Source organism: Ovis canadensis, chromosome 1 (genome assembly GCF_042477335.2).
Source record: "Ovis canadensis isolate MfBH-ARS-UI-01 breed Bighorn chromosome 1, ARS-UI_OviCan_v2, whole genome shotgun sequence".
Classification (NCBI taxonomy): domain Eukaryota; kingdom Metazoa; phylum Chordata; class Mammalia; order Artiodactyla; family Bovidae; genus Ovis; species Ovis canadensis.
The window spans coordinates 126,583,921-126,596,562 of NC_091245.1; the positions used below are offsets into that span (position 1 = coordinate 126,583,921).

The window sequence follows — 12,642 nt, forward strand, 5'->3', positions numbered from 1 at the left end:
GAATTCAAGTTTTATAATGACATGTTAAATTTCTTACCTGATGTAATACATGTGTATCTCCAAGTGAACATCAGAATTATTTGAAGTCCTCCAAAATCTCAGTGAGGTTTGGATGTGAAATATTAAATATTGAATCACAATATTGCCATTTTCAGTATAGGAACATGGTGTGTTTGTTTCCATTCAAATCAGTTTTGAGTTCTTCAGTAGGGTTTTATAACCCTACTGTTACAGATTTTTGTCAATTTTTTTACCTTTTCCCCCTTTTTTGCTGATTTTAGCATAATCTTTTCCCATTCTGTTTTCAAAGTGATGACGCTAGCATATAAGAAAGCTTTTAGTTTTTCTTTACCAGACAAATTATTAAACCTGGTTTCAGAAATTTTATTATTCTTTTAGTTACAAATATATTTGTCAAAATGAAGGGTAAACCTCTAATTTTACTTTTAATTAAAACTTTTTTCCTTTTTTTTTTAATAAGCTCTTTTCACTTATGGATATGAAACCTCCCATCTCTCGAGCCAAAATGATTCTCATCACGAAAGCTGCTATTAAAGCTATAAAGGTAAGAGTAAAAGAAATATATTAATTTGGAAAGTGTTTTTAAAATGTTGAAAATATTATTGTTAAATTCGAGGTTTCATGTTGTGAAGTAGTTCAGGCCTAAGTCAAAGAGCGCTAACCAAGTTTTGCTGAAAGTAATTACGACTGTGTGATGTGTGTACATTGTAGCATATTTCAGAATCTGTTAATGTTGTATTTCCTCTTTATATTTTTTAATTTTATTGAGGTATAGTTGACAGATTTAGTAGTATGTAATAGAGCACGGTTTGATGCACATGTACATTGTGAAATGATTAGCTTATACTAATTGACACATCCATCACCTCACATAATTACCTTGTTTATGTGTGGTGCTAAAAAAAAGTTGAACTCATTGAGGTAAGGAAAAGAATGACTGAGGGTTTTTGTTGTTATTGTTTGTTTTATTCCATTTAATTCTTACCATAATAGATCAGTGGAGTATTAGCTTTATTTTTATTTAAAAACTTCAGACTTCATGAAATTGAATGTCTTACCCAAGATCACACTTTGAAGAAGTGAGTCTCTTTAAAAACTGCATTATTTAGTTCCAGTTCCATTGTTCTTCTCTCTCCCATAAAGTCACTTGATGAACTGTTTTATGAAGATTTATTGATTAAAAATGGAAGGAAAGAATCTTTTGGTGGGTTTTTGTAGTTTCTGTTTTAGTTAATAGTTTCTTTCTGATTTGTTAAGAATTTTTTGAGTTGTTGCTATGGATTATTTACCAGGGTTCTTTCAGTATTACCTTGAGAATTATTCAGATTGTACAAATTCTGAGGTTTTACGTATTTTCTAATTATAGGAAATGTATTGAACAGAAAAGTGTGTTAGCTGGATAATGATATTCTTTTTGTTCTTTTCAGCTTTATAAGCATGTGGTTCAAATAGTAGAAAAGTTCATAAAAAAGGTAACTATCCATTTTATTATTATCTCATTTTAGGTATGATCAGTATTGTACTTTGTGAGTTGTAATTTGAATAATTACTTCTAAAGTCACTCTACAGAAAAGTTGTCACTGGAAGTCTTGTTTTTTTGTTTCATAACAAAACAAAAATGTATAGCAGTACTGTTGATTGAGTACTTACTATGAGTCAGGATTTGAAATAGTTTTTTGTCTGCTTGAGCCTTCTCTCCCCATTGCCCTGACGACTCTGTTGACTTTTAACTTATCTTGGAGTACTTCAAATGAAATTACTCCGGTGTTTTCAACTTCCCTTTCTCCCATCATAATTAAATCACTTTTCACTTCTACAGTTGTAAGTTGTTTGATAATATATGTAACATCAGCACATGTCTATGTCAGTAAAGGACTGAGAAAGGAGACTTAGACATCATTGTCTTCTCCCCCAACCTAGAGTTGTACCTTTTTTTTTGAAAAAAAAAAAACTGTTTTGGCCATGCCATATGGCTTGTGGAATCTTAGTTCCCCAACCAGGGATCAGGCTGTGCCCCTTGCATTGGAAATATGGAGTCTGTTTTCCTTAGTATAAATTTCTAGAAATAGAGTTGTTGGATCAAACAAGGTTTGTGTTTATTGCTAAATTATTTTTCCTAAAGGTTGTACCACCAGAAATGTTTGCAGATATCTGTCTATTCATTTTATCTTGTCGGTTTGTAAGGCCAAGAATGACTTTGCCTTTTGGGTTTTGTTTCTCTGATACTGTACTTTATTAGGATTGAAATTAATATTTTGGTTTAAATTGGCTTTTTGATGATTTTAAAAGTTAAAAGTTATTTTTGTGAGCAGAATGAATGAGAGTAGATTTTTCCATAATAAATAGATCTGTATGGAGGTGGCTTAGGCATTGGTAAAGTAATGCTGATTCTAGGAAGCTGGAATGGGGGGAGGACAGAGGGATCAGAAAAAAGTAAAATATTGGGAGTCTGAAACATCAAGAGAATGGTAGTTCTCTACAGACCTGTGGGCTAGCCAATGAGAGAATTTAACATTTAAGTAGTTATTTAATTACTTGATTAATAACTTTAGTTATTTCTATAGAAATAACCTTGGATATATAGTTTCATAACAGTGAGATTAATGGGTGTCAGATTGTGATTTACTTTTCTTGTATTGACTTTACGTCTTTAATCTTTGTAGTGTAAACCAGAATACAAGGTTCCAGGATTATATGTAATCGACTCAATTGTGCGACAGTCCCGTCATCAGTTTGGAACTGATAAAGATGTTTTTGGGCCAAGATTCTCTAAAAACATAACTGCCACATTCCAATATCTGTATCTTTGTCCATCTGAAGATAAGGTATAGTTTATAATTTTTAAATTAAACTTGTATTCTTACCCTATTCTTAAATATATATTAGGTATTTAAAGCCTACTGTATTATTAGGAAATGGCAGCCCATTCCAGTGCTCTTACCTGGAGAATCCCAGGGATGGGGGAGCCTGGTTGGCTTCCATCTATGGGATTGCACAGAGCTGGACACCACTGAAGCGACTTAGCAGCAGCAGTATTATTAGAAAGGTTGATCACACAGTGATCTCTGTGAACTTGAAACAAAACGCAGTTTTTTTTCTGTAGTAGTCATATCTATTTTCTTGTGAAGTGCTTCAGAAATGTTGTACTATTGGAATTAAAAAAGAAGCATCAGTTCAATTCAGTTCAGTTGCTCAGTCGTGTATGACTCTTTGCGACCCCATGAATCGCAGCACGCCAGGCCTCCCTGTCCATCACCAACTCCCGGAGTTCACTCAGACTCACGTCCATCGAGTCAGTGATGCCATCCAGGCATCTCATCCTCTGTCGTCCCCTTCTCCTCCTGCCCCCAGTCCCTCCCAGCATCAGAGTCTTTTCCAATGAGTCAACTCTTCGCATGAGGTGGCCAAAGTACTGGAGTTTCAGCTTTAGCATCAGTCCTTCCAAAGAACACCCAGGACTGATCTCCTTCAGAATGGACTAGTTGGATCTCCTTGCAGTCCAAGGGACTCTCAAGAGTCTTCTCCAGCACCACAGTTCAAACGCATCAATTCTTTGGTGCTCAGCCTTCCTCACAGTCCAACTCTCACATCCGTACATGACCACTGGAAAAAAAGGAACATCATCTTTCTTTAAAGAAAACATTATTAGAAAGATTTCTTGTGATTGAATGGTAAAGAAATTCTGCAGTAGAGGAGGACAGTGCTTATGTCAAATTGTTGTTTATTCCACAAGGAAGGGACCAATCATTGACTTTCCCCATCATATAGAGATGTTGAAGTATAAATGATATTCATTAGCAATCAGACTACTGTATTTAATTCCTCACATTTATAGCTGGTTTTACTCTGTACTGTAAAAAGATAGAAAAACATAGACAAAAAAACTAGACTCTTAATAGATAGGAGAAATACACTGGTAAGCTCAGAATAATGAAGACTGGAGCCTGTATAATAAATGACATATAAATTTGCGTGTTTTGGATTCTCTATATTCTTGGAGGAATGCTCTTTTGGGAAAGATGTACAAGAGAAAAGTTCATTCCTAGAGTAGGAGATAAGAGTTGTAACCATGAATAACACATTTTCTCTGGATCTCCTTCAAATTTGGTAGCCCACAAAACAACTTACCTAACAATTAGAGGCCAGTTAATTGTGTTAAATATTTTAACTATTAAAATCATCCTGGATTTTACTCTTCTTAGATAACTGAATTTTTTGGTTTCTTTGTGATCATAAATATAAAAATTTCAAGTAATTCTAATGCATTTCTTCTGATTCTCTAGGTTGTTTGTTTTTTTCCTCTCCCTGTTTCTTACCCTGGATTACACTACTGAAGGAATGCCCATTAGAGTAGTTTAATGAGGCTGTAATTCTGATGATAGATTGTTTTCTATTTATGAAACAGATGTAGCATGGAAATGTTAGCCTGTGGTGTTTTGTTCTCTTTTCATAAGAGGTATAATTATTTATGCTAATACTTATGGTATATTTGTGTTTTTTCACATAACAGAGTAAAATAGTTCGTGTATTAAACCTTTGGCAAAAAAATGGAGTATTCAAAATTGAAATTATTCAGCCTCTTTTGGACATGGCAGCAGGAACCAGTAATGCTGCTCCAGTAACAGAAAATGTTACTAATAATGAAGGTAAGGTCAGGTGTGTCTGTGCACTTAGAGAATTGTATCATTTTTTGTACATGATATGTTTGGAATCTGTTTATAGTGATGGAATTTTTCTGTAAGAAGGAACTTGAGTTAACATCTTGGAAGATAAAGTTTTCTTCCCATCATTATTATTTCTAATAAAAAGTATTCAGTGCTTATTGCAGTATGGCTATAATACCATAATCTATATTTTTTACTGTGTTAAACTGAATGGATTATTGTTTTAGTAAAGAAGCTTAATGGAGCTTAAAGGAAATATTTATGAATTAAAAGTTTTTGAGGCCTTAATGATCTTTTCTTTTTTAGGTTCACCTCCACCTCCAGTTAAAGTTTCTTCTGAACCCCCACAAGCCACTACAAACTCTGTACCAACTGTACCACAGTTGCCCAGCTCTGATGCTTTTGCTGCTGTGGCCCAACTGTTTCAGACAACTCAAGGTCAACAGGTAAACTGTCTACCCAAAGATTAAATAGTTTGCAGTTAGGTACTATTGTCAGTTCTTATTTTACATTCCTGGTTACCGAGCACATTGTGAGGAGGGAATATATCTACTGGAAAAAGCCTTTGTGAGGAAGGTAAATTCACAAGGATACTGGGGGAAATGTGGGAGAGGTAAGCAAGGGACCAGCACACTGAGGAATAGTGTGCCCCTTTGGAGAGAACTGCAGAGCTCTAAGGGTGTTGGAGTTGCTTACAGTGCTAGTCACAAAGTTATATGGATTGATGCAGATGATTGTTTTACACTTTTTTAGAAAACATATATATAGTGTTCACAATTCAGTCTATTTTCTCTTCTCTCTGACCATCATTGTCTACCATTGGCTTTTAACCTTAAGTGACACACATTGTATCCCTGATACATTCATTCACGATAAACTTAACCATTACTAAAAGGTTGGTTCCTTTTTCCAAGTTCCTCCATGCCTGTGCTATTTTGATTCACCATTAAGATTTTTTTTTTTAGTGAATTAACTTTTGATACTATGATTATCCTTTGTTGTGTGGTTTATCAGTTTTCCCATTCTTTAAGCTTCAGCAGATCCTTCAGACTTTTCAACAGCCTCCAAAACCACAGTCTCCCGCCATTGACAATGCCGTGATGGCTCAGGTTCAGGCTATCACAGCTCAGTTAAAGACAGCTCCTACACAACCATCTGAACAAAAAGCTGCTTTCCCCCCACCTGAACAAAAAACTGCATTTGACAAGGTATGCTTCTCTCACATAACCCATCCCATTGTTTATATCACTCTGTAGAAGTTAACCCTTTTCTAACTTACCTGGATTGTTCATTTAGTTATTTGAGGGATTTTCCCCCTCGACATCAAAACATTGTTTCTTATTCTTGGTTATAAATGTGCTATATACTCATTGCAGAATTTTCAATATAAGAGAAAAATGAACAGTATAAAGGAAACAGAACATTCACCATTAACCTCCTTACTCAGGGATAAGTACTGTAACATTCTGCTATATATCTTTTCAGAATTGATTTCCTGTGGATATAGTCTTTTCTTTTTTGGTCATTATGTGTATCTGTGTTTGTGTGTACGTGTGTGTATATATATATATAAAAATAGGTATTTTGAATCTATATAAACAAATATATATACACATTGTTTTTAACTGGCTTATTTTTCATCTTAATCCTCACGTCTCTGGGTGGTTGTTAAGGTTAATAGATGTAAATATGTACTGAGTGCTCATTAGGGTTATTATTATTCCATTACATGGGCACATCAGTTTAACCATTCCCCCTGTTGAAAGACATTTAAGTTGCTTTCTGTTTTCTGTTGTTGAAAACATTAGTTCCCTTATCTATAATATGAGAATTTGGGTTGGTTTAGTGTCTTCAGACTTCTCTTTTGGGCCTTAGTTATTTTTAAGGCACTCCCACTAAGGGTATAGATGTGTTGAAAATGCACAGCTCAGAGCTTCCTGTTGAAATGTTTGCCTAAACAACCCCCGTCTTACCTGTTTGTGTCTTGTCTATATATGACTATATAAAATTTAATTTCATTTTACAAGTTGCAGTACAAAAAACACAGAAGTTTGATAATCCTAGAAAGAACTATCTTTTAATTTAATCATCTCTAAAATGTTTCTTTCTAGCATCCTAAGATACAGTAACTGTTGCTAGTAGTTAATTAAGAATCCATATGGAAATTACTGCTTGTTATTCTATCTGTATGATTTATGAGTGACTACTGATTAAAAGAAGGTTGTATTAAAATTTTTGAGTACAAAAGAAGTACGTGCTTTTAGGGGAAAGAAATGCAGATAAAAAAAAAAAAGAAATGCAGATAATACAGAAAGTTCTGGAGTGAAAAGGGAAATCAGTTCCACTGATTTGTGTATGGTTCTTCAGACCTGTCTCCTCTGCGTATGTGAATATAAAGTGTTAAGTGCTGTGGTTTTGTTTTTCAGTCTTCTGTTCTGTGTTGTGATTGGGAAAATTCTCCCCACTTGTATTAAAAATTCTCTATTTCTCCTAGTAGTTTTTTATTTGTGTTTTTTTATGTTTGTCTCAGTGTATCAAGAACTTATATTAGCATATAGTTCAAGATAGTTAAACCTTTATATTTTTGGAAATAGCCAATTCTCCCTCACAATTTTTGTCATACACTTTTTTCTGTGTCTGTCTCTAGATACCATTTTGTCCCACTAGTATCTATATTTGTTTTGGCATCATAGCAGTTTAAACACTTGCAACTTACAGTTCATTTCTGGATGTGTTTTCTGCCTTTATTCTTTTTCAGACATTCCTTGCCTATTCTTGGGCATGTGAATTGGTATGTTCCAGAGAAACAGAACCAGTTACAGGCACAGACACACAAAGGGAGAAGGGGGGGATTTTTTTTAAGGGATTGGTTCATGTAGTTGTTAGGTATAAGTTAGAGTGTCAGGCTGGAAATCCAGGTAAGAGTTAATGCTGCAGTCTTGAGTCTAAATTGTGCAAGGCAAAGGTTTTCCTGTTGTTGTCGTGAGAATGCCATCTTTGGGAATCCCTGCTATAAGGCCTTTGACTGACTGGTTGAGGCACACCGATATTATGGAAGGTGTTTCTTTATTCACAGTCCACTAATTTAAACGTTAGTCACTTTTCTTTTTCTTTGCTGCTCCATGCAGCTTAAAGGATCTTAGTTCCCCAACCAGGGATTGGACCCCAGGCTATTTGTTTCATTTATTCTTAGATAATTTACTCATTTTTCATGTTTAGTGTTTCATAACACTTCCATGTCCAACTCTTTGCAATCCTATGGACTGTAGCCCACTAGGCTCCTCTGTCCATGGGATTCTCCAGGCAAGAATACTGGAGTGGCTTGCCATTTCCTCCTCCGAGGGATCTTCCCAACCCAGGGATTGAACCGGTACCTGCTATGGCCCCTGCATTCCAGGCGGATTCTTCACTGCTGAGCCACCCTGGAAGCCCAATTGATGCTGTCGAGGGAAACTACTGAGTTTTTATGTTATCTTGTAAATTATCTTGTTTTTTCTAGTTGGTTCTCTCAGATTTTGTAGGCTGCTAAATTTGACTTTTCCCCTTCAACATCTAGACCTGTTTCTTTTTTTTTTTTTACTGTCTGATGGCTAGGACTTCCAGAGAAATAAAATATTGAGTAATAGCAGTGCTAGCAATGGCATTCATATTTTGTTGTTCATTTGAATTGCAACTAATTCGTCTAGTGTTTTATCTTAAGTGGATTGATCAGTGTTTGTTAGTTACATTAAATTTAGCAAAAGGAATTGTGCTTTGCTTTTGACTGAAAAGGTCTATTTTAAGCTAGTCAAACAGCTGACTGGGAACAGCTTGTCTGTTTCAGCCACTTCATAGATGTTCAGTTTCCTTAAAAGCAGCAGAAATATCTTTTTAGATAGTAGGGCTCAGTTAAATTTTTTAATTGCTTCAGATGTTTTCCCAAAGCAATAGGTATGAATTGTAAAACTTTTAAGGAACATGTCTATATGTGATAAACTGCAGAGAGTTCGTTTGTTTTTGTAGATAGTTTAAACCTAAGTTTTTTTGTTTTTTTATTTTATTTTATTTTATTTATTTTTGGCTATGCCGAGAGTTCGTTGCTGTGCAGGCTTTTTCTGGTTGCAGCAAGCAGGGGCTACTCTCTAGTCTCCTCGTGTTGGCTTTTCTTGTTGTGGAGCACAGGCCCTAGACATGCAGGCTGCAATAGCTGCAGCTCTTGGGCTCTTGAGCACAGCCTCGTTAGTTGTAGCACATAGGCTTAGCTGCTCCATGGCATACGGAATCTTCCCAGACCAGGGATCAAACCTGTGTCTCTTTCACTGGCAAGCAGAGTCTTCACCCCCTGAGCCATCAGAGAAGCCCTAGACCCGAGTTTTAATTTTGGCTCCTGTCATTGACTCTATTGATATTGAGTTACTTAAATATTCACTGTATACCTCTGTAAAAGAGCAATGGTAGTACCTTTTTTTTTTTTATCTGCCTTGAGGGTTAAATTAACCTCATGTGCAAAAAGCAACAAGGTGCCTGAGCCATGATGGGTCTCTCGATTATAATCAGAACTTTTAATCATGTGGCCCAGATTTATGAAGAAAGAAGCAATTTAGAAATCTGTCGTCCAGAATTTCCAGGCAAAACTATCACAGAACAATACAAATTTAGGAGTTTGAGATTGGAAATCCATGAACGGGAAGGTCATACCCTGAGAGGAAAAGACTGCCTTATTGAATGCCAGGGACTGAGGTTAAAAAAAGACTATTATCCACGTCTAGACTCTACTATATATAACTGTACAGTCTAGGTTATGTTTCTTAATTACCTGACCTTAGTCTCCTTATCTGTAAGAAGAAGAAACTGTATCTACATTGCATGCTTCTTATGATGAAGTATTATGTATAATCTACCAAAACACAGTAGTGGTTGTGTAACATTGTAAGGAAAAACCCAAACAAGCTTTTGGGCTAGCCCAATACTTTGATTCCTTATTCTGAATAAATGTAATTATATTTCAAATGACTCTTCTAGACATGTGATCCTGTGGAGTACACTGGTTGGTTTTTGCTTTCTGTTTTTGTTTTAATGGACGTTTCTGGTAAAAGGTGAGCTGTGAAGTTTTAAGAAAGAAGCAAGGGCACAGGTAGATTTTGCAGCCTTGTCTGTGCTGTTCTCTCTTTTTTTCATATTCTTGAGTAAGCAGAATTTATAAGATAGTTATAAGATTGGATAAGATGGTTTTTCTTTGTGTACATTTTACAAAGCCAACCAAAAATATATACCCATTTTAATGTGTGCAAAGTTTTTAGTCTAGGAAAATGTTTTTGTGAAATCTTTCTACTGCTAAATTAGTTAGAATATAGAAAATAGAAAAAAGGAAACACTGTATTTAGAATTGGAAGAAAAACTATTTTTAAAAGGGTCTTTTCAGAATGGCATTTGTGTAAAAATTGTCTATGCACCAGAGTCCCTAAGAGGCATGTGGGAAGATGAAATTGTACATCATAGCATAGCAGGATTATGCATGATGGTGAATGTCTGTTTTTATAAAGTTTTTTTGTGCAGTGAATCACAACCTGAATTTTAAAATGGAATATTGGCATACCTCTTGCAGAAGCTACTTGATAGATTTGATTATGATGATGAGCCAGAAGCTGTGGAAGAATCCAAGAAAGAAGATGCTGTTGCCGCCTCGGCCACCACAACACCTGCTCCTGCCGCTGTTGTGCCCACTACGCCTGCCGCTGCCGCTGCCGCCGCTGCCACCACACCTTCTGTGGCTGCGCCCACTGCCTCTCCTCCACAGGCACCCTTGTATGTCTCTTTCTTTTGATTCCTCAGAACTTTGGTAGTCATTACAAGGCATAATGCAAGTAACACTTAATAACAGTCAATTTTCATATAGCATCTTCTAAAATTCTTTTTTAAATTGTGGTATTTGGGGATTTCTTCTGAATGGGGAGGGGATCCTGTCAGATTTACAATAAAAAATGACTTTTATTTTGGGAATAATGCTGAGTTTTTAAGTTAATATAGGCAAATAAATAAATGATTCAGTAAAATGTTGATTGTTAACAACTCCTGAACAGCATTCTGTAAGTTTCTGTAGCGTAAATGTGGCCAAGAATGATGTGTTTTTGAATGGGTAAAAAGAAGACTGCTTATCTCTTTTAGTGGGTTTCCTGGCGATGGCATGCCGCAACCAACATATGCCCAACATCAGAACATGGACCAGTTTCCGCCTCGAATGATGGCAGTGCCGCAGGATCCAGTGCACCATCAGGTGGAGGCATTTCTGATTACTAAAGATGTGTTCATTAGCACATCTGGGTTGCACTTGCCAGAGTAGTAGTATTTACCTGTGTGGGTGGCTAAATAGTCCTTAAGCTGTACTAAAGGCTGTCAAGCACATAACTGGTTTGAGTTGCCTTTTTGCTTTAATTAAAAAAAGGATGCTAAATATTCATGCTAATAATTTAATAGGTATTTTTATTTAAATAGTTGAGAGAGAGATTGTTGGTTCTGTTTTAAGGAACTGACCTATTTACAGCATTTCCCCTTCTGAGAAGCCTTCCCCCGCTCCCCTTTTCCCTTCTATTAATTAATTTTTGCGGTATACTGTGTTATGCAGGATCTTAGTTACCCAGCCGTGGGTTCAACCTGTGCTGCCTGCATTGGGAGCACAGAGTCTTAACCACTGGACTGCCAGGGAAATCTCCCGTTTTTCTTTATTAATGTTGTGTGGCTTGTTGCTTTGGAGGGCTTTCAGCTCTTCAGCATTCAGGAATATTGTTTGAAATCTGTAGTATAAGATAAGGAGGACATCATACTGGAGAATTTCAGGAAGTTAGACTAAATTTGTTCATTGGATTTATTTTAATAAATCCTCTAATTCAGAGTTTTCTAAACTTGTCTGTACATCTCAATTGGAGAAACATACTACAAAATACATATCCTAGACTTCTGGTGCTGTAGTCAATCTTAGAGGATCTTTTTTTATTTTAATTATGTGATTCTGTTGTACAGCCAACCTTTGAGAAATGCTCCTTTTAGACTTAATTTAGAAAGTGTTCTAAGAAACCTTTTAGAATATATTCATTTTCTTATCTGTATCATGTTCAATCCATTAATATATAAAGGCATACCGTGTTTTTTTCATTTCTCACAGATCCTGCACTTTTTTTTTTTTTTAACGAATTGAAGATTTATGGCAACCATGGGTTCTCAAATGATTATTGGCTTTTTTTTTTAAGCAAGATAGTACTTTTTAGTTAAACCATGTACATTATTTTATTTGGATATATTGCACACTTACTGAACTGCAGTAAGTATGAGCATAAGTTTTAAATGCTGTGAAAACCAAAATATTCATGTGACTCACTTTATTGCAGTATTCAGCTTATTACAGTGGTCTGGAATCGAATCTATCATATTTTGAGATATGCTTTTATTTGGTCATATGAAATGACATTGTGATTCAGTGACTTGTTGATCAGTTCAGTCGCTCAGTTGTGTTTAACTCTCTGTGACCGCATGGACTGCAGCACACCAGGCCTCCCTGTCTATCAGCAACTCCCAAAGTTTACCCAGACTCATGTTTGTGGAGTTGGTGATGCCATCCAACCATCTCATCCTCTGTCGTCTCTTCTTCCTGCCCTCAATCTTTCCCAGCATCAGGGTCTTTTCAGATGAGTCAGTTCTTTGCATCAGGTGGCCAAAGTATTGGAGTTTCAGCTTCAACATCACTCCTTCCAATGACCCAGGACTGATCTCCTTTAGAATGGACTGGTTGGATCTCCTTGCAGTTCAAGGGACTCTCAAGAGTCTTCTCCAACACCACAGTTGAAAAGCATCAGTTCTTTGACACTAAGCTTTCTTTATAGTCCAACTCTCACATCCATACGTGACTGCTGGAAAAACCATAGCCTTGACTAGATAGACCTTTGCTGGCAAAGAAATGTCTCTGCTTTTTAATATGCTGTCTAGA

The 12,642-nt window shown here is 36.0% G+C and overlaps 1 protein-coding gene across 2 annotated transcripts in view; it reads left to right on the forward strand.

The window, feature by feature from the left end:
• Nucleotides 1–12,642, forward strand: part of SCAF4 (SR-related CTD associated factor 4) — a 59,226-nt gene that overhangs the window by 21,076 nt on the left and 25,508 nt on the right. For both annotated transcript variants that reach the window (XM_069549479.1, XM_069549488.1), the window contains exons 2-9: nt 482–565; nt 1,449–1,493; nt 2,685–2,846; nt 4,532–4,667; nt 4,992–5,131; nt 5,717–5,893; nt 10,270–10,469; nt 10,830–10,938. In XM_069549479.1, the coding sequence (XP_069405580.1) occupies nt 482–565; nt 1,449–1,493; nt 2,685–2,846; nt 4,532–4,667; nt 4,992–5,131; nt 5,717–5,893; nt 10,270–10,469; nt 10,830–10,938 (1,053 nt within the window). The remainder of the gene's footprint in view (nt 1–481; nt 566–1,448; nt 1,494–2,684; nt 2,847–4,531; nt 4,668–4,991; nt 5,132–5,716; nt 5,894–10,269; nt 10,470–10,829; nt 10,939–12,642) is intronic.